Below are 21994 nucleotides of genomic sequence, written 5' to 3'. Positions count from 1 at the left end.
GGGACAGTATTAGTTATCTCTTTAGTGACCAATGCATCATATTCAAATGGCACACACACGCGCGCGCACACACACACACACACACACACACTGTTAATTATAAACATATTTGGCACCATATTTTAGCATAGAACACAAAATACAACTTGCAGTACAACATTGTTCATATATGGAGGTAATATTTGATTTTGGCACGTTTACAGGAACACTTAAAAAGTTCATGTACTCCTACTTGTCACATGCTCCGTCCTCACTGAAAAGTTTGTTTTTTTCTAGAGTAGAAACCTACTTATAGGATGAATTCCTCAACATTTAAATGGTCTTTCTCTAAAAAAAAAAAAAAGAAAAGAAAAGAAAAATCATCAGCTCTTTTTAAAACCAGTTTAGAGATCCTCATGTTGTGTGAAGTCAAGCAGCGTACGCTCGATGACGAGGAAAGCACCGTTTTTTTCCCCTCGGTTGCAGTTCTTCAGCGCCGTAATGAGTAATGTAAACAAATAAGTCGAGTATGACTTCTGTAAACCCTTAAAGCCAAGGTGTCACCAAATCTAACAGACATAATCATATATTGCACTCTAGAAGGAATCATAAGTCCTTACTGCACAGATGGGGGGGCGTCCTGGCCTGTTCAAACCATCTTGACAAAGAAAAAGTTGGTATATAGATATAGAATTAATAAGGTATTCAGTAATACTATGTTTATTATAACATCTCCTGTATATTAACATTGATATATAGATTATTTCAACATTATGATATGAAAGATACATATTTATAAATTGCTATGAATATAGGCGGCTGCCCCCGTTGAACGGACGCAGCGCCAGTTATAACATAATAACTATCCTATGATTACATATTTTCATCCAAAACGAATAAATGCGTCCACACGAGGCTCGCGGAGGAAGCCGATGTGAAACTCCATAAGTGAATATGAATTGAAGCCTCCCATGCACAGAGAGGGTCCAATACAGGTCGAGACTGGTTTTCAAACAGGCCAGCGTGAACCTTTGAAAAAACCTCAGCATGCATGCTAAGTAAGTATGACGGCGATTCTCCGGCGGACGCGTAGAAAAAAAGTGTACGTTCGTGGTGCCTTATTGGAAAATTCAGTGAAGAGCACGTTCAAAACACGAAAGAGTAATCTGCGGGGCGGTCGGTGACGGCCCGTAAACCTACAACAAAGTCTAACAACCTCTGGTTATCTCAGCCTCTCAGCCTCCACACACGTATATTTGCACCAACATATATTATTAGATTCACATCAGTAGTCTATCTCAGAGCAGCAGAAACACATACGCACTGTATACTGAATGGACAGAAAACAAGGAACGGACAATTCCTTCATTTTGTGGAATCTGTGTTAACCTCAATCTGTGGTGGGGCACAGTACTATGTGTTGAGATGTGAGCTAGTGAGCATATCCTGCAGGAGAACTCCATGTATGCTATGTATGTTTGTCTGTCAGAGAGTTCGATGCCTCAGGCTTGACTGGCAAGCTGCCCTGACTCCTTGGTAACTCCACTGTATCTTCCACAGATGTACCAAACCACCGATCAGAACCACCAACCCCTAATAGGAACAAATACGCAACACTAACTTCTTTACATGTAAAATAGCCTGGTTCCAAAAGACATGCAGGCAATGTCCACCATCACGGATGGCTAATTCACTAACAAGTTGAACAACAAACGAGGAACCTTTCGTGAAAGCTCAGTCGAAAATAAGGAGCGGTTTTTAATGCTTCATTAAAAACGCCGGCGGCATGCACTCTGCGCTACGAAACGGAAAAAGAAAAAGAAGCCTGTAATCTTATTCATAACATAACTCCACGTTTGTCTATGCAAATTCACTCGACACTGGAATTGAGAAGCTCACAATATCCACAACCTGCAGGAAAAAAAAAGAGCCAAAAACTGCATCAAGCCATGCTCTAACTCTATTTTAAGTCTACTGCCAGCTTTTCTACAGCCACATCAGAACGATCAACTATCTGTAATCTACAACCCTGTTCCGGGACATCTCGCGTCGGAGATTCAAAGAAAAAGTATCCACTCTGTTCACTCCATCATCTGCGTCTGCCCGCGCTGCACCGGCACTCCTTTAACTGAAAGCCTACTGCGTGTGCAACAACTGAAGTGACTTGAAACCACCATGGGAGTGGCGCCGTGATGTCAAACACAAAAAGAAAAGTTTTGCACCCAAAATGTACAGCAATGACGGTGGTTCTCGCAAACAGACCACCGGGTATGACGATGCCAGCGCCGCCTGGACTGCAGCCACATGCAGTTGCAAGCATGTCTGTCTCCCTCGAGCTGCAGGGGACAGTTAGATGCCTGAACGGAGCCCTAAAGGGGACCACGACTGAGCCAAAATGAAGCCTTAATGGTCACAGAGCTGCCTGGTTGCCAAAACTGCACCTCCCGGCGGAGCCGTCTAGAGGCCGGTGAGGTCCACGATCGCCTTGATGAAGATGGTGTCGTCGCGAATGTAAGAGTTCTTGGCGTCGAGCTTGGAGAGCGGGCAGAAGAGCGGACAGCCGCTGGCGATGTTCATCTCGCTCACGGGTCTCTGGAAGGAGGAGGAAGTGACATCGGGGCGGAAGGCGTCGATGATGTGCTCCCTGTTGCTCTGGTCCAGCAGCATCAGAGTCACCTGGGAAGAAAACGGATGAAAAAACTGTGTTTGTTTACTGTTGAACGGGACAGACTGAACCAAAACCCAAAAGTAAATATTGCTCCTCCACACTACTGGTAGATATCTTGGTGACATGAGCAGCATGTGTTCTATCTCATGACGGTGATGCAATAAAAGGATGAAATAATCCAGAGTTTTAAATCCTTTCTGCGTATTACAAACCATCTGTTAAGCCTGTAAACGCATTGTTCTGTTATTCCAACTGGACTTCCTGGATCACATTTCATGCCTCACTGTCAGTTCCTTCAATCTAACACCACCACCAACTCGGCCCTCTCTGTTGTTTACACACAAGGCTGTTTTTTGGTCCCAACACCTGCTACATCTGTCGCAAAATCTTCAATTTAATAAGACTGCAGATGTCGAAAGCAGTTTTGGAGCTACATGTGTGCATTCGCCCTGCAGGAGGAATGATATATGTTGAGGAAATAATAGATAAAGTGTTGAGCTCTACAAAGAGGTAAGTGATTTACTGACTCATGAAATAAATATAATAATATAAAGAATACTTAATGCAACAATACCAAACTGTTACTGTTGCCGCACTAGATATGAGCATTTAATGATTAAATCGAGAACAACAGCAGGTTGTCGCTTTGCTGAACTTTTATCTTGTGTTGTTGTTTTGAGCAGACAGCTCGGGTTACGTAACTTTATAAATCATCTTTAATTTATCTCCCTAAAATACACAAAAGCAGTGTTCACTGTGAGATTAACGTCATCTGTTTTTTGTTTGGTCCTCATGAAACTGATGAAATATTTCATGTGTTTTTTTTTTTACTTTCATTTTTGGCTGTATTATTGCATATTTCCTTTATTTTGGCAAAGGTGTTTGTTTTATTTTTAAATTTCAGCCTCTGCTCATATAACACGTCTATAATGCACAGTGTATATTACAGACAGACAGCTGTTTTACATATTATGAGCCGTTAAAACTATTTTTTTCATGCCACTATCATCACAGCACAACATTTTGCATCCCATGTTATCAAGCTTTCATTCTGCGGTCCTGGATGAGTTTTTGTAATGTTGCAATTCTTCACTACATTTCGCAAATTACCTGATTACCAAAGACCAAATACATGCTATTTCCCTTGTGTCCTACAGGGGGCTTTGCCTCATAATAAAACTAACTATATATTAAGTATATTGGGAAATAAACAAACTGGTATTTAAAAGGTTAAAATTATGAAAATGAATGAATATTTGGTATTTATTATCAGGACTGAAGTTGGTTGAAGTATGTCATCCAGTGAAATCTGAAAATAATATTAATATCAAGTATTTTTGTGGCGTTTTTTGAAATTGAAAATTTTTTGTACTAAATGTAAAACATTTATTTTGTTATTAGTACTGTGTATCTACAATAAAAACATTCTTTTTTTAAATAAATGCGATTCACAATTTCAGTAGCATCTAAAAAAAAACTAAAGATGCTTTACCTTCTGGTTGAAAGGCCATTTGAGCAGAGCGTCACTCAGTCCTCTCATCACCACAAAGAACAAGGACAAGTGGCTGCCACGCCCCGTCCCATCTCCGTTCAGGTAGATCCGCAGACACATCTTGTAGCCGTACTTACTGGTGTAGAAGGCTGAACGGGGAGAGAAACTCAGATTCAGTCATTTGCAGATAATAACCTGTAAATTCAGCTCTGACTGTCCTGGGATGTCTTTTATATTAAAGATCTTATTTCTTAATAACCTTCAACAGGATGGATTCAGTCGGGATTACCTGGTGAAAACATGGCGGGGGCTCGACCGGCGATGGCGTCTTGCCTCTTTTTGGCAAAATCAGAGATCCTCCAGACGAAGACGCCATCGAACGTAGTGGCAGACATTTCCCTCAGCCGACCCTCCATCTCAGCGACTGTCAGATCCTTCAACCCCACCGTCCTCTCCAGCTGACGCACCTGAGACACAAACACACGCTCTGTTTAAGATATTGGGTTGGGCTACTTGGAAATATCATCACTTTGCATATGACTCTTTTTTTTTTATTTGGCTTCATGTCCGCAGATTGTTAAAACATCAGCTGGTACTCTGGTGATACCTTGTTACTCAGAGCCTCGATCTTGTCCTGGTCCAGTTTGTGCTGACGGTTGCTGGCCTCCATGGTGGTGGCGAACCTCTCCACCTCTCTGTTCAGGACACACACCACATTTTCAAACGTGCCGGCTTTAACTTCGAGCTCCGTACACCTGCGGCCCAGCTCGGCCACCTTGGTCTTCTCGCTGTGGAGCTGGAGCTCCAGTGCCGCTCCCACCGAGCTGGGCAGGGGGGTGAAGGAGGTAGACACGGACAGAGTGGGAGCCAGGGTGGGTGGAGGAGGGAGCGGAGCTGAAGCGGGTGGACCAGGAGGACCGGAGCTGGAGGATGAGGAGGAGGCGGCGGCAGCTCCCTGCACGGGAGGCCCAGAGGAGGTGGTGCTAAGCTGGGAGACTCTGGCCTCGAGCTCCCTGAGGGACTGCTGGAGTTCCACCAGTTTGTGTCCGGCGAGTTCCAGTCCCTGGGGCTGCAGGCCCTCCATGCTCACTTTCATGCCCATGATGTAGTGCAGCAACAGGTTGAGGTGCTCGTAGGCGTAGGCGCGCTCATGGTCGTGAATCTTTTCCTTTTCCACCTACAGAAACAAACACAAGATAACCACATTTAAGGAATAATTGGAAAATGTGTATGCATATTGGCCTCAAATACATATTTACACCATAATATCAGTATCTGCTCCATACATTGAGTATCAGGCTCTAGGAAAACCAGACATAGCCCTCCATCTTGTCTAACCTTTTCTCCCCTCATAATAATGTAAAAGTGTGCAAACATGAAGTACTTACGGACATGTCACATCCCACGACATGAAATCGACATGGAGTTCTAAATTTGCTGCAGAACTTGATGTGGTCCACGTACTGAAAAACAACACAACAATTAAAAGTGTTATTAGAAAACTTAGCGGTAAGTGTCCCAGTTTATAGTTTCCAGTCAAAAAAAACACACTCAGCTCTGTGATTTCGACACACGAGAGGCACAAACTGAGCTGGAGCAGCTTCGCATGACCCTTTTTTTTTTTTTTCCTGCAACAAAATGCTCCCTCTCGTCTGCACGCTGTTTACAGATTCACCTTTTCTCGGGGTATTTTCTTCTTGGCGCAGCCTTCACAGATCATCGGGTACTTGGGACAGATCTCATCGTGCGCCTGAAAGAAAACAAAATGTTACACAGAGAGCTGCTGTGGTGCGACGCTGCGCCCCAGACGAGCCTCTTAGCATCCTAGCGGGTCTAAATAAATCATGTCCAACCTTGATGTTTTTGAAGTGAAATGGCTCCTTGCAGTACTTGCAGTTGAGTGTTCTCTCCGGGCACTCGCGCTCGTTATGGCGCTCCTGCTCGTTGAAGCGAATATGTTCTTTGCAGGAGGGGCAGGGGATGATCATGAACTCGCACTTGCCCTCGTGGTTCATCTGTAAAAAAGAAAAAAACAAAAAAAAGTGGAGCATAAGTTGTTACAACAGTCTCTGTGGTGCGCTGCGCGAGCTCAGCTGGCAAAATGCAGGAAAATGAGTTAACAGACATCAGGAAAAAAACTGCACATTTACATCCAACTCTGAACAATAAAAACTAATTATTACCAACCTGTTAAACAAACGCAATAAAGAAGTCAAGAAAGTAGGTCAGACGTCGCCTCACCTCGTACTCTTTAATGCTGCCTTTCCAGGTGCAGTTTTCATTGATACACACGGCTGAAAGGTGTTCGACTTCCCTTCGGACTGCGTTGTCAGGAAAAGCCTGAAAAAAAACAAACAGCAGAAAAGAAGGTTTCCTTCAGCGTGAGAACGTGGGAATGTTTCTCCTGCATGTCTGCTCACAAATAAAGCAAGAAGCAGCTTTTTTTTTTCACCCTCCAGGCCAAAACTACATCCGCAGGTCAGCGAGCCAGTAAATGTAGGCCGACACTCATCCATTATGACAAGGAATGGAAGAAAATTCATGTTCAGTTTGCACGTGGTTATGGAGAAAATGAGACTAATAACAAGACGTTAATTCAAAGCGACAGTGAAAATCAGCCTTTTACTCATCACAGAAGATTTTGCCTGATTTTCGTGGCTCCTCTGCAGCAGTGGAAGCTCAAATACAAACTATTACTAAGAATATTTGTCTAATTTCTGATCAAATTACACTTATTATTAATTATTATTTATCATTTTGTGAACACTTTTTTTATTTACCTTTTACAGGATTTGCAGGAAAACATCAACAAATAACTACCGTCATGATACAAACACTTAGACATATCAGGGCAATAAAAGACAATTAGATAACTAACGGAAAGATAAAAAATTAAATAAATATTTTTAGTGCCATTTGATTTTCCAGAGTAAAAGATAAACATTCTGATATTTTGGATAAATAGACACTCAATAGATTACATGTAGAGGTACCAGATTTGAATATTTTATGCTGCGATTTCTATAAATTCTGGTGACACTTCTGATTGACATTTAGAATAGAAAAAATACAAATAATAGGCTAATAAAATACAAAAATAATTGTTTAAGCGTGTGGATAAAATGATTCTTGTTATTTATTGTTGCTTTCACAGATTCTGTGGCTTTGATTGACTGAAAGCTGCCGTCTGACTAATATGACTTAAAGAAGTTTCAGCATCATTTAAACCTTTCTGTCCCTTCATGAGTAACAGTTTTTTGTTTTTTGTTTGCTGAGAAGTCTTCCATCAGCAGTGGGACGGACACACCAGAGGTCCCGCTCAAAAAACATCTGGATTTATCACATATTCAGAAACCGTGCAGACGTCAGAATGAAACTGAAACCGAGTGAAAAAACTGGTCAAACCCGAACCTAAGCTGGGAGTTGCCACAATATGCTCAAAATGACACACATCATCTACTTTAGCTAGGATTCGTTAACCTCATCTGACTGTAAACTTAATTATCTTTGGGGTTTTTTTGACTGTTGGTCAGATAAAACCCAACATCAGAAGACATCAGCTTGGACATTTATAGAACAAACAACTAATCAATTAAATGGAGTAACGCTGGACTACGCTCTGACTAGAATACTACTCAATTAACATGAAACTGACTCTAATTTAACAAAAAAAAAACCAAGAAGAAACGCTTTAATACTCACACATCCTTGTTTCAAAATCGATGTAGGATCCTCAAAGATATCCTCTTTAATGCAGGCGCCACATTTCTGGGGTCCATTACTGCAAAAACAACAACACAAAGCAACAACATAACACATCAGATACACTGAAAATCTCACATATTATCGCGCTAGATACGCTGTGATGGTTCTTCATCATCAGTTCTTTGGACCTCGAGTCCCTGTACGGTTCTTGAGAGGTTCTCCACTTGCTCTTCAGCTTAACTAAGTTGAGTGTGGGGAGAGGAACATAAATGAGATTACAGTGTATTCCAGAAGATAACATGTTCCTTTTGTCTGTTGGTAAATTAAGACATGTAGGCTCCCCTCTGTGGCGACTCAAGTCAGTCGGGTAATCAGCACATCCTCTACGTCGGACCTGTCCTCACCTCACGGTCCTGTTGAAGCAGTAGGAACAGAAGCGATGTCCACACTGGGCTTGAAAGGGTCGTCGGAGGATGTTGTGGCAGCAGTTGCACAGGTGCTTGTCCTCCAGCTTGTTGCCCAGGATCTTCTTGGGGAAGCCGGGTTTGTTGCTCTCCATGGACGAGGGAGGGGACGGCTCCTGTGTGGCCATGGTGTCTGTTCACACGTCACACCTGAGGACAGCAGAAGAAGAAGAAGAAGAAGAAGAAGAAGAAGAAGAAGAAGAAGAAGGAGACGTTCAGAGACATGTGTGATGATGATGATGAGGAGCAGTAATGGAGGCAGAGCATCACGGGCCAGCTGAGAGGCCCACACCCTTTGTTTACATTCCCACTCTGCATCCCGGCTCCTGGCGCTTCGACTCGGCACAAACTGACGAGCATCCTCGCCGTCTCTGTACTCACACGATCCGGGCTCGGCTCAGCCCAGCCTGCTAACGACGCGGACAAAGCGCACATCCATTGTGTCTCCTCCGCCTCCTGCTCCTCTTCCTGTCGCTGTTGCTAAGCTATCAGCATCCTTTAGTCGGAGTGGTACCCAGCACGCCGCCACGCCCCTTTGAAATCTGACACCGTTTACTGGAGACGCTGTTTTTCTTTTTTTGTGTGTGTGTGTGTGTGTGTGTGTGGTTCTCTCTCTCTCTTTTTTCTTCCTTACAACCAGAGGAGTTTTCACTCACCAGCGGTTTATCTACACTGTCATGGTGTGCAGCCTGTCTGGATCACCGGTCCTGCTCGCCCGCTGCTCGCCCGCTGCTGGATGTGGTTCGGCGGCCGACTGGAGGGTTTTTCTTCGGCGTTAGCCACATAATATAGATGTGGTCCCCGGGAAGAGATGGCTGTTATTGTCCAATATCGCCATTGCACTTTCAGACTGGGTGTTACGTCATGCAGGGGGGAGGGGGGGGAAGGGGGGACGGACACGGGTTGATGGGCAGATGTGATGCGGAGGCGCGCCTGTGATTGGCTCAGAACTCCAGAGGGGGCGGGACGATGTGAGGCGGAGGCCCAATGAGCATCCAGTGTTTGTTAATTTGCCTGTGAGACCTGGAATCTCATTATTTTGACCCTGCTAACTTTACCTTGAACATATTGTTTGTTACTATCATAATAACAATAACAGAAATGATCTTTTCACTTTTTCTTTTTAGAACGAAACTCACCACTTAGATATCTTAAGTTGATAAATAACACAACATGTGATACACTTAATTTATGATTTGTACATATATATTTTTATTCCTGTTTGACATCATTATGCGGCTTTAATTTCACTTTGATTTATTTTGTATGTGCTACTGTTGACCTGAAGTCTTTGTAAGCTGTTATCTTTACAATTAAAATAATGATAATAATCATAATAATAATCATAATCATAATAATAATAATAATAATAATAATAATAATAATAATAATAATTTGTGGTGATTTTATTTTTCACGTGTGTCTTGATTGTGACTTTGTGAATTTTCCCCTTTGTTACACACACCAAATAAGTTTTTTCTACTCTCAACCAGAAATATTGTTCATTAACATAATAACCCAGCACTTATGATAATGTGAACAACTTCATCATTCTCTCATACTATAGTACCTAGTGACTAACGTTATCAAAATAAATGTAGTGTAGATGAAGTATGAGGTAGCAGAAAAAGGAAATACTCATGTAAAGTACACAGAAATTGTACTTAAGAACAGTAAACTCTATTTAGGTTTATCTCATCACTGGTTGTTCATGTATTTAGACACAAAAATTTGAATTTTTACTTTTTTTTTCAGTCTCCTTGATTTCTAATAGTTGGTATTGGCCCTTAAAAAGCCCTTTTGGTTGACCTCTCATGTAAATCTACTGGACTACTCCTCTTCTTCTTCTTCAGCTTCTGAACATAAACATGACCCGGCAGTGTGACGGTTCAGTCTCTCTCCTCTTCGCTCCCATCCTGCAGTGACTCACTCCTAGTCGTTTGCACTCATTTTGTTTGTGCCCTGCAGGTGTGTCCCCTCACTGTGAGGTCAGCTTTATGTGAAGAAATCTGGAGGACGAATACAAAATGATCTGGAAGCAAAAACTGAACCGACTCTGCAGGAGAAGAGGAATTTATTTGGGGACTGTGACAGACACAGCACTTGAAGGCACAGTCTGTGATCTAAATGTAAACAAAGGCTTCAGCACACACTCACTCCTGAAATGACTGACTGCTCTTCTAACACACATCAAACGACTCAACGTCAGCAAATGTTTAAAACAGGACATATTTTTAAATTACGCTCAGCTGAGAAGCTCCTCAATAAACCTGTGATGTACATGGTTAGAATTAAAGATTGGGACAGATTTACAATAAAAAAACTTTTAAAACTCAGTTGACTTGCTCTCATTTTCTTTAAATACCACACAGTGTGAGAAGAAGTCGCCAATAAATGTCATCAAAACATATGATGGAAGCATCCCCAGCTGAGTGATTTAAATACATCTCATAAATATAATTCATTGGCAATTTAATTCTCACAATGAAACACTTGAACAGCACAAGTTGACCTTTTAAGAAATGTTTGGAAAACACTGAAATAAGACCTCTGGACTTGAAAAAAATCCCACTATTGTGAAATGCATAATAAGAGATAAATACTTCACACAAGCTCCTAATAACTTCTAACACTAACACGCTGCTTCAGTTTTAACATTTTTTTCAGAAAGAGTCCTGAGTGGAAAGAGCAAAGAAGCCGATATTGCACAATTTGGGTTAAAGTTCACCATAACTTCCAGAAAGCTTTCTGTCTGAGCTGTCCACACTTTGGCAACAGATCCGTTTCCAAATCTGATCACTGCTGCTCTTCAGTGTTCAGTTCTAACGACAGGTCCAGCTTCTGTCCGGACAGGCCGACAGACGACAGTCTTCTTCTCAAGTCTCTTCAAGTAGCTTCCGGAGATTTCTTTGAATCTAGGATGAAAACATCGTTAGATATTCATTTCAGGAGAAAGTCCATCTTATGTCTTTTAAAGGAACAGTATGACATTTTTGGGATATTTGCTTTCATTCTAAGAGCTGGACAGAAAGATCAATACTGCTCAAGTCTGTCACTTTTTTAACGGTTAGCTGGCATAAAGAGTGAAAACATCGATCAAAGATCATCCACATTTTGGCAGTTTGGTACCAAAAGTGACCATATTTGGATCCTGACTGGATCTGACTGAAGACTCGTGGACACCCTGTAGTAGTGCCTTGTTAATCACTGGCTTAGGCACACCCTGAAGCATACTGTTTCTTTTACTGTAAATAGGACCATAATTTAGAAAATGAATCATGCTGTATTGCAGAAGACTCTAAACTAGAGACTGAGATCATAAACTCATCAGGAAACTGTTTACTAAGCTAATAAATCAATTGAGAATTAGGGTCATTTTCTCATAAGCTTACAGTGGAATCGATCCCTGCTGGCTCTTAGAAAGAATTCGTGTTTAAGGCATTTCGGCGTCGGCTTCACTTGTCAGACCAAACTCCACATGACAAGGATGAACCCCAGAGCCAGTGTTAACCATTGACCCACCATGTTGCCCAAGTAAATGATGTAATGCTGTCATTTCCTGTCTTACTAGAAAATCAGAAAAGCTTCTCCAACTAAGTTCATAAACAATTTGATATGTTGTGCGACATTCAGTATAAAAGACAGGTGAACTGTCAGCAGGGGGGGTGTAAACAAATAAACTTAGAAGGTATTTTGGTGGCCATATTTAGCTGTCCAGCACATGAAAACAAACCTTTTCTAGCTTGAACAAGTTGGTTGACAGTTCTCCATAAATCTCGGCATTTATTTCACTCTGGGACTTGGGGCTCACAGCATTCCTGCAACAACATTTCCAGTAACTCATCAACCAAATAATATGAGATGTTTCACTACCAAAAGAAATAAAACAGCATGAGTTTATTTGGATTCACCAACACTGGCTTAATGACTGATCATTTTAGTGCTTACTCATTATGAATGTGTTCCCCCATGGACACCAACGAGTTCAGACGATGCTCGAGAGCCACTATCTTGAAAGCCATGTAACAGGAGGACAGGACGAGAACACTAACTCTGTCAAGACACAAACACAAGTGACAGATCAACATTCGAAAACAAAAACCACACAGAACAATCGCCAACATGCCCGGATAATGGGAATGAACTCGTCACGGAAATCTGACTATTGTCTCTTCAGGTCCTTCAGGCTTCTCGTATGACACATAATGAACGGTAACTCACAAAAACAGGTAGATAAGGAGGATGGCATGTAAAGACATCGGCTGGGAGGATTTGTCTTTGAGAATGTCTCTCCGGGTTGGTTTAGCAGAGCCTAGGAGGAAGAGCAAAAAGAGAAATACTGGTTTGTTAGATGCTAGTTGTAGTACCACTTGATTTAAGTGATGAGGACTTTGCAGTTTCTTGAAGACGTTGCACCTCTCATGTAAGAGGCCTCCTCAGTTCTAACTAACTTGAGAGGAGCTGGCAGGTTTTTAAACTCTGTGTGGGTGTGTCCTCCTACTTGCAGATCGTTGACCCGTTGGCATTCATGTGGGTTTCTAAGGCTAGGTGAGCCCAGGTGTGACTGGTTGTCGTTCCAGTCTGATATAAATGGATTCCTTTACTCCTCTTTATAACCAACTATCTTCTTTGCCAATATGTTTAGATTGGTGTCCTCAAAGGAATGATTTTTCTCCTTCAGGTGCATGTGGACAGCATTCCTGGCTGCATTGATTGCTGAATGCGCAGATTTGTACATTGGGGAGACAAAAACAACCTCTGAAGTACCAGATAATGTGAAATGTGCCCAGAAATGTGGCCCTGATGACTCTGAAACTCAGAGCTCACACGTGTCCTTAACGACACTGTAAGGTCACACCCACAAAGAGTTTAAAAGCCAGGCTTGAACTGTTTTCGAGAAACTGGAACAAATTCAGTTGCCTATAGCCAAGCATTTACCATGACCTGTATGACTGAGATCCTTCATCAACAAGTAAAACTAGACAACATTGGAGCACATTTGCTGCAACATTAAAGGATTTTTTAGGGGCATGATGCTCATTTATTTCATGTGATGTGATAAGACTGATACCACCCTTATGCCAGCACAGTGTATATGAAGCAGGAGTGAGGAGACGTTTAGCGTAGCTTAGCATAAAGATTGGAAACAGAGGGAAACAGCTAGCCCGGCTCTGTGCAAATGTAACAAATATCCGACCAGTGGATCAAAAGCCCACCAACTAACTCAACATTTAGGAATTTTCCTCTTTTTGTCTGTTGATTCTGGCAGCTGAAGTTGTGAACATTTCCATGTCATGTTAAGTTTTCATAAAAATAAGCCAGCAGCAAGATGGCGCGCTGGTCGACAATCGCAAACTTGCCTCAACTTTGGAAAGCACATGTCATCAATTTGTCACGAAACATAAACACGAAAACCTTAAAAACATGCAACAGAAAAACGCTGCATATCCATTTTGTTGTCAAATGAAATTGCAGTTCACTATCAACACACTAAAGAGACAGTCTCAGTCCTGCTGTGTGTTAAACTCAAGCTGTTAGCTCTGTTAGCTGTTAGCTCCTTTAGCCCAATTCTCTCCCTTGTCGGCCACCATAAGATATATATCTGTAGCAAAGCCAACATAAAATATTACTTTATAAGCCGGTTGTTCTGCTGGCTTCTGGCAAAAGATATAGAAGTATCCATTACTGGTTCACCAGACAACAGAGCCGCTTCTTTCCTCAGACCTGAACTCATCCTCAACACTCCATCATAAAAGCCAGGCAATCTTCTCACTGATTTAATAAGTTATACCTTATTTATTTGATCCTTACAAATAGTATTAACCAATATGTTGTGGTTTTACAGGGATGTAATGCACTGTTTGTCAGAGCAGCACAGCTGTTTCCACTGTTTATTCCAAGCTAAGCTAAGTAGCTGCCTGTGGACTGTAGTGTAGCTTCACTGTTCCAGAACGGACATGAGAGTGGTATCGATCTTTTCATACGATCATGTGCATGTTCAATGAAATAAACATAAATCAGTCTTAGTTTATAACAGATGATTGTACTGCTTCTGGATATCTAACTCAAAGCAAGGAAACCGAAACCTACAGAAGAATTAACCAAGCTTCTTATAAGTTCCAGTATAAATTACCGTTTTTAAGGACAGCTCCGTGTTTTGGACTCGGAGTCTGGAGGTGAATGTCTGCATGGACTGAAACCTCTCCGCTCTTCACTGCACTCAGAAATGTGTCTGGCAGGCCGGTGAAGTCTGCTCAAATAAACAGAGAGAACCTGTGACTCCCTATGGGTAAATATTATTAATGGATGCACAAATATCCTGACAGAGGAACGTGTCCTCTACGGTAGCTTGTAAGATTAAAAAAACAAAACAAAAACACAACAACATCAAAAACATAGTGACACAAACAACCAGACAGCGTTGCATTTTCTGAAAAAAAAAAAAAAAAAAGTTGTGGGATTGCTGCATCTGTCGCTCGCTGTGCGCAATACGTAAACTTGCGCGAATGTTTGTTGATGGGAAATTTTTCACAAAACTCTGTGCAGCTTTGCTACCATAATCAGTCCAATTAGATTTGAACTGTGACACCAGCTACACCAGGTGAAAGACATCAGATTTAACAGCAGTGTTGGCAACTGTTATCTGATGGTACGACCCAAAATCGGTGCTGAGTGAATAACGCTAAAGAGATATTGCTGTATTTTTTTAAATGGCCAGAAAGAATGAGACGTGTGGTTTTGTTAGGCAATCAGGCAATCCACTTAACATGGGCCTGAAAGAAGAGGATATCCTTGTAATCCTGCAGGATACAGCGCATTGTTGCAGTTAAGTCACGGGAATATCTGTGAGACTAAACACACAACTTTTCAGTGAAATAAATAACTAACAAACTGGTTAGTGCCATGGCGAAGGGCAAAGGGCAAAATTCAAAGAAAAGATGTGTCAAGAACAAAATCTAGGGTTTTATTCACTGAGGCATTGTCTTATGGAGTGTCTCAAATGTCAGAGTAAGTGCTGAAGTAGCACTGTGAAATGTTTCCATGGTGAGATCACGATTGTGAATCAAAACACGGCTCTGATAAAGACAGAACATGGATCAGGGCAGCCGAAACACAACATTAAAAAGGACGACAGCGTCACAACCACGCAGGATGCAGTAATGAAACTTTCCGTGTGTGTAGCTGAGACAAAGGTGAAGGCAGAGTTCAAAGACTTTAGCTTCTTCCAAACTTGTTTTCCTCAATCCCTGACATTTACAGGGAATTTTCCAGACAGATGTTTTTGGTTTGTCTGGGAGATTCTCCTCTAGGACTTGAGGCACGTCAAGATGGTGATGGGCCGGTGCTGTAGCGATGGACTCCTTCTCACACTGCTTCTCCTTGGGGACTTCAGCTTCTTCCAAGCTTGGGTTCCTCAATCCCTGAAATTTACAGGCAATTTTCCAGACAGATTTTTTTGGGTTTGTCTGGGAGATTCTCCTCTGGGACTTGAGGCACGTCAAGATGTTCAGGGGCCGGTGCGGCTTCTTTCAAGGCCTTCAGCTCTCTGGAGAGCTTTAAGTAGATAGAGAGCTGAATAGCAATCATTCTGTTCAGCTCAGCCACGTGTCTGTCATATTGTTCCTCCTTCTCCAAGGTGTCTTGCTGCAGATCATTGATTTCCTTGGTCATCCTGTGACAGAGGTCATCCTGCTCAGCTCTCAAGTGGCTAATCATCTGCAAATTGTTCAATACTGTGTCTGCGTGAGACTTGACTTCCTCCTCAAGCTCTTGCTGAAGAGTATCAGCCTGCTGTCTCACAGTGATGACTTCAGTTTCATACCTTTGACTGATATCACGGTGTGAAACACTGATCCTGTCCAGTGTTTCTTGGAGAAGGTTGCTCTGCTTCTTCATCTGGAACACAGCAGTGAACTTCTCATGGCTCAAACTCCGGCTTCTTCCAAGGCCTTAAGCTGTTTGCAGAGCTCAAAGTTGGGAGAGATCTGAACATCAAACTGATTTTTCAGCTCAACCAGCAAAGACACAGCATTCTTTGCTCTGGTTCTGGTGGTTGTATTAATGTAGTTACGTCACATTTATGAGTTATTTGGAGGCATTTTCCAAAAAAACATTATCAAATGTTTCTTTTAATCCAAATGGTTCATGAGTTCTTAGCCAAAATATTAAATGCTTAATAAAGCATGAAGACTTTAGCATTGACATTATAATAAGAACGACTGCCAAGAAAATTAAAAGCCGATATGGGAGCGATTTACTTGGTATATGAAAACTGGAACGATGTTTCGATATGCAAAGAATAAAAATAATAAATACGCCTCGCTGCAGCAATCCCACAATCAGATGAAGATGTCATTCATCATTCAATAGGCCCATCGCTGTTTTCATGCCAACTGTCTTTGCTATAACAAAGCCTCCATGGGTCAAATTTCACCTGGCTGAACTCCAGCTATTTGCAAACCAAAGAGTGTCTGAGCCACAGTGTCACCTGACACGCTAAGCACATTTGTGGAGGACGAGAAAAACACTACAAGGTGTGTACAGTAGATTATACTAAGTAAAGGGCAGCTGTATACATAAAGGTAAGGACGGTGCACACACCAGTTATTTTGTCATAATCTGGAGTTTGAGACCCGGAGCTGCTGCTCTCCATCATCTCCTGCCGTCTTTGTTGCACGACCCCATCGAGGTCGGAGAAGTCTCTGGAAAAGTCCTGCAGCGCACATACAGGAATATACAATGGATACCACATACTGGGTGAGCGGGTATTGTATGACATGAGAACAAGGTTTCTTTAGATCTTTCATCACAATGGAGAATGTGAAATAAACAGATACACCCTGTATAAAAACGTCAGAGGAGACCAACTGACCAGAGGAAGAGACGATGGGCATTTTGCTCTGAAGCTGTTTTCACAGGAGGAAGTGACGGGGCTGTTACAAGTTTTATCCACCTGGAATCACACAGAACACCCGTTCACAAGCAGAATGAATATATAAACATATAAACAGTATTAATACGTTTTTGTTTGTTTTCTTGCAACTTTGAAGATAAAACTGAAATTATAAACGTTGTTATGGCTAGCATGTTATCTATTTTCAACACCTAACCAGTGCAGAGCAGCATTAGCATTCACTTGTTGTGACTGTTAAGTTTAATAATAACTTCTGGCTCTAATAATGCAGTAGCACTACTTTTTTGGACACGTCAAACATTAAACTCAAATGTTGATGCCTGATAAAGTAGTTATGGCTAACGTGTTAGTGAACATTTACACCCATTTTTGTCACCCAGCAGTCACAGGAGAACATTAACATTCATCAGGTCGTGTTTCCGGACACTTGTGGATTTTTCAGGTTTAATATTAACTCAGCGTTCAGCTTTGATTTCAGCACCTGAGAGAAATGACTGTCCCTCTATAGCTAAACGCTCCACCATCTTTGCTAGTAGCTAGTAAAGATAAGCGAGCATGTTGTGGCAAATAGCTTGTGGAGTACTAGCTGCTACATGCTACCAGCTTAATTTTTTTTATGTTTTAAAGCAGACGTAATACTTGTTTGCCATTTTGCAGCAGCAGAACAAACTATAAACACAACCCTGAAATATTATCACCTTATATAGTTGTTATGGCCAATATGTTAGCATACAGTTTTCCTGTTTTGATAGCCAGCAGCTACAGAGCAACATTAGCATTCATTTTGTCATGTTTCTGGCCACTTGTTGACTCTTAAGTTTAATATTTACTCTCTGTTTCCCTGTTAAAGCAGTATCATTAGATTTTTTTTATCAGTTGGTACATAAAACTGAAATTTTATCACCTTTAAACATTGTTATTGGTAACATTTTGACACCCAGCAGCTACAGCGAAACATAGGTATTCATTCAGTCATGTTTGTGGCAACTTGTTAACCGCTCAGTTCAATATTTTCACTCCTTTTCGCTCTGTTTTGGTCCCCTCCACCTTCTGAGGGAAAGACCTAGCACCAGCAGCTAAATTCTCCACTGATTTTCTAACTACTAGCTGGTTAAGACAGTGGAACAGCAGCTTCTAAAGACTCGTTTCTCTTGTCTGTGAACAGTGTCTAGAATAGCTTGTCGTGTTTGTTTCCATTTTTATGCTCAGCTAAGCGAACCGGCTGCTGGCTGTAGCCTCATGTTTAGCATACAGACATGAGTGTGTTTCCATTTTATGTGTTTTCATGTTTACGGCTAATGGTTTATCACAGAGTGTCAGAAAATTGTGCAAAATAGCCAAACATGATATAAAATGGAAAGATTTGGGAAGCTACTAATTTTTTTACGGCTTTCAAAGTAGTCGCCTCTCTCAATTTCACACATGCACACCACCAAACCATTGGGCTCAATAAGGTCAGTTAAGTATTCAAAGAAGATGTTATTTACCTCCAAATGAATGCAGATGGACTTCAGCAGTTTGTAGGTGGTGTTTCGAGACAGGAAGGACACGAAGACATGCTGGAAAACAATCATCAAGAATCACTTTCATGTTGACGTCAAAAGTGGGAAAAACTGATGATCTGAACTGTCCTCTGACCTGATAACTTGCTGTTTCAATCACGAGAGCATTCGGCACCAGTAGTGCAGTTTTAGTTTTTTTGATAAATGTCACAGTCATGACAGGGATTGAAATCTGGAGATGAGGAAACACCAACATGTTTATATGACAGAATAAAGCCATGACACATGAACCGGCACTCCATCAGCGTCTTTATTATCCTACCTTGGTATCTCTGCCGAAGACTTTGGAGTGGAAACAGATCCAGTTATCAGAGACGAACATTTTGCCCTGATACAAAATGTCTCTCTGCAGGGCACAAGTGTAACCTGTCGGCACAAAGAGTCCTTCACGTTCAGATCAACAGTCTCACAATCCTTTGCCTTCATGTGAAGAGACGGTCTGAAACTTACTCTGTTTGAGTATCTCATCTTTGCTGACCTCCTTGAACAACTTGTGATACTGAGCGTTCGTCTTTGATAACTAAAAAAAAGAACAGAAATGAGATTTGTTTTGTTGGGAAAACTGCAGAAACGTGTCAGATTTGTACAAAGTTTGCTGTGAAGCCGTGTCCCTACGTGGCTGGGCTGGGATTTCTTCCTTTCAAACTTTGTTTCACAGTCACTGGGACTCAGCATCGGTGAAAGCTGCTCCACAGGTTTCAACCTGGCAAATAAAGGGTCGGTGTTTATCTTTAAAGAGCAAGGTAACACCTGAAGAGAGGACAGGTAAGACTGACTGATGAACGCTACAAGCTACAATTTGACATCATCTCTACATCTACTGATCCACACTGACTTAATTATTAGTCAAAGCAGACGTCCTTCATTTGGCTTTGAGTGTGTCAGCTGTGGTTATATGAGGGCTGCTTACACAGCAACAGCTCAATCTGTAAACAGCACTTTGGTCGTGCAGGCGTAGTGAGGCGGAATCACAGACGACCACAGTCAGTGTCTGCTGTCGGCTGTAGTGACACAAATTAGAGCTCCAACGATTATTCAATTAATTGCCAACGATTTTGATAATAGATTCATTGGGTGTAAACTGAACGGTACATGGATATGTGAAGAGCATGAAGTCAGCAACAGTCTGGCGGTGATACGCTGCCAGATGGCCGATTCTGCACCTTTAAAAGTCTTTATTTTCTACTCTGAAAAAAATTAACAAATCAAGTAAAATGACCAATTATTCTCTCTATCACTTTTTCAAAAAATGGTGAAAAAATCTGTCAGGTTCTCAGAGACCACAGCGACGCCTTTAGATGTCTTGTTTCGTGTGATGAAGAGTTAAAAACTAAAAAGTATTGAATTCAAAGTGATGGAAAACAGAGAAAAAGCAGCCAATCACACGTTTTACAAGCTGGACCGCTGTGATTTTTTTTGTCTTTTGAAAAATGACTTCAGCAAAATGAAAACTGCAGCTGTCTGACTGCAGCTGTAGTGGTTGTATAATAACCATCATCAATAAATGGTATAGTTGATTAAACTTAAGTTAATTATCTTAAAATAATTTATCGAGCGCTGCAAATGTTTATAAACAACAGCAGCAACTTTACTTAATCAGTTCTTCATGAAACTGTGAAATGACTCTTTATCAAAGTCCAATTAACTGTAAATGAAATCTTTATTGATGATGCTTATTATGAAGTGTCATCTGGTTTCATCATGCCGCCACACAGTAGACAGGAGGACCCTCTTCACCTCATGCTGGCTGGTTTCTTCCTGCTCTCTGACGGCTCCGACTCTGCGTCCAGACACAGGTGGAGGTCTGCAGGTGACCGTCCGGACCTCCTCTGTCTCCTCTCACCTCCATTCTCCGCCTCACACCTGAACACATCACACAACAACACGCTAATCTCTCTCTCTCTCTCTCTGTCTTTCTTGCACAACACTCTCAGACGTGTCCTGACACTTAAAAACACAGCAGAGGAGTTTTGTCCTGTAGAATCAACCGTATCTGCGTACGCGTCTCCTGAAGCCATTAAAAACTCCGCACAGCGCTTGAATTCAAAAGGCAGGACGTGCATGTAAATAAGCACAATGCATCAGGCCTGGAGAGCAAATCGGGCCCTTCTTCCTCTCCATCTTAAACACACTTACGCGGGCCGGTTCCCTCGGGAGTCCCTGCTGGAAAGTTGCTCCGGTGAAGATAACGGGGTCAGAGGTCTGTCCGCCTGCTCGGCCATCAGCACCATGTCCTTTTTAAACTCATATTCTACTTCATCTCTGCCTCCATCGGCCCAGTCCCGCTTATAAAAGCAGAAGCTTCAGGAAGCCTTGGCACGGAAACTTTAGAAAGATCGCTGTGAGAGCCGAGAGGTCGGACAGAGGAGGAGCCGGGAAAAGGGGAGGGAGCAGCAGGGAACAACATCAGGAACTGCAGGGAGGAAGCCGTCTCCGGCTGCTGGGGCTGGCTTCTGATCATGGGTTGCAGATTACAGTTAATAAAGCAGGGAATGTAAGGAAATGTAGCCTTTTTTAAACACGCAGTACATCTTAAAAATACGCGCGTAAAAGATTTATCTTCTGAAAGATCTGTGCGTAATCGTCTCCAAATCGCCCTAAAGTGCCAGCTGCTTGTTAACGCTCTTAATTGTTGTTGTTTCTCAACTTCCTGCAGCGAAAAATAGATGTGAAGAACTTTAAAGATCGTTGTAGCAACGAGTGTATTTGAGAGGGATCTCCAGCAGGAGGCGGCAGAGTCCTGCACAGTCCGCAGGCTGAGCTGGAGGAAGTGTTCACATCGTTTGGTTACAAGTAGCACGAGCACGAAGTGAAAGGCCCGCATTCAAGATCTGACTTAAGTACAGTTGGATAATTTACTTTCTACTCCATTACTTTAGTTACTTTGCAGATTCAGACTAATGATCTAGAATATGAAATAAACTAAAGACATAAGATGACATCACTCTTTCCAGAAGCCACTCAGAAGTATGTAAAGTAGATCAAATCAGCTTCACCTTCACCAGCCGCATCGTTAACACATGTATGGACTGATAATTATGATCCAGTTATATGATAATATTTGAAATACACGGGATACAGATTATAAAAGACAATGTTGGCTGTTTATTGTTAAAGAATAAAAAGGTAATACTCACTGAAGGAGTGTCTGGATGAGGCACCGTGTCACGTTTCATTAGTCTATGAATTTTTTTACGTTCACCAGATAGA

At 41.9% G+C, this 21994-nt stretch overlaps 2 protein-coding genes across 4 annotated transcripts; both read right to left on the bottom strand.

The window, feature by feature from the left end:
• Window positions 1-676: 676 nt before the first annotated feature.
• LOC119030239 (TNF receptor-associated factor 2-like) lies at window positions 677-9177 on the bottom strand. Of its 2 annotated transcripts, none has more exons than XM_037117666.1 (11): window positions 8965-9177; window positions 8249-8458; window positions 7842-7920; window positions 6381-6479; window positions 5993-6154; window positions 5815-5889; window positions 5528-5602; window positions 4747-5316; window positions 4429-4606; window positions 4140-4288; window positions 677-2655 (listed from the first exon to the last, which is right to left on the bottom strand). In XM_037117666.1, the coding sequence occupies exons 2-11, from the start codon at window positions 8434-8436 to the stop codon at window positions 2437-2439; spliced, it is 1794 nt and encodes a 597-aa protein (XP_036973561.1). In that variant the 5' UTR covers window positions 8437-8458; window positions 8965-9177; the 3' UTR covers window positions 677-2436. The 2 variants fall into 2 exon arrangements, with proteins under 2 accessions (XP_036973561.1, XP_036973563.1); XM_037117668.1 differs by lacking the exon at window positions 8965-9177 and adding an exon at window positions 8690-8938.
• Window positions 9178-10363: 1186 nt separating this feature from the next.
• LOC119030240 (GRAM domain-containing protein 2B-like) lies at window positions 10364-21233 on the bottom strand. Of its 2 annotated transcripts, XM_037117669.1 has the most exons (14): window positions 20921-21222; window positions 20522-20647; window positions 19400-19487; window positions 19235-19304; window positions 19047-19150; window positions 18861-18956; window positions 18710-18781; window positions 17181-17261; window positions 16910-17021; window positions 14442-14558; window positions 12530-12620; window positions 12257-12361; window positions 12042-12126; window positions 10364-11223 (listed from the first exon to the last, which is right to left on the bottom strand). In XM_037117669.1, exons 1-14 carry the CDS (start codon window positions 21013-21015, stop codon window positions 11185-11187), a joined length of 1281 nt encoding a protein of 426 aa, XP_036973564.1. In that variant the 5' UTR covers window positions 21016-21222; the 3' UTR covers window positions 10364-11184. The 2 variants fall into 2 exon arrangements, with proteins under 2 accessions (XP_036973564.1, XP_036973565.1); XM_037117670.1 differs by lacking the exon at window positions 20522-20647 and having other exon boundaries at window positions 20921-21233.
• Between the last annotated feature and the right edge of the window lie 761 nt (window positions 21234-21994).

Source organism: Acanthopagrus latus, chromosome 12, assembly GCF_904848185.1.
Source record: "Acanthopagrus latus isolate v.2019 chromosome 12, fAcaLat1.1, whole genome shotgun sequence".
Taxonomy (NCBI): Eukaryota; Metazoa; Chordata; class Actinopteri; order Spariformes; family Sparidae; genus Acanthopagrus; species Acanthopagrus latus.
This window is presented reverse-complemented; position numbering and strand designations above follow the sequence as displayed.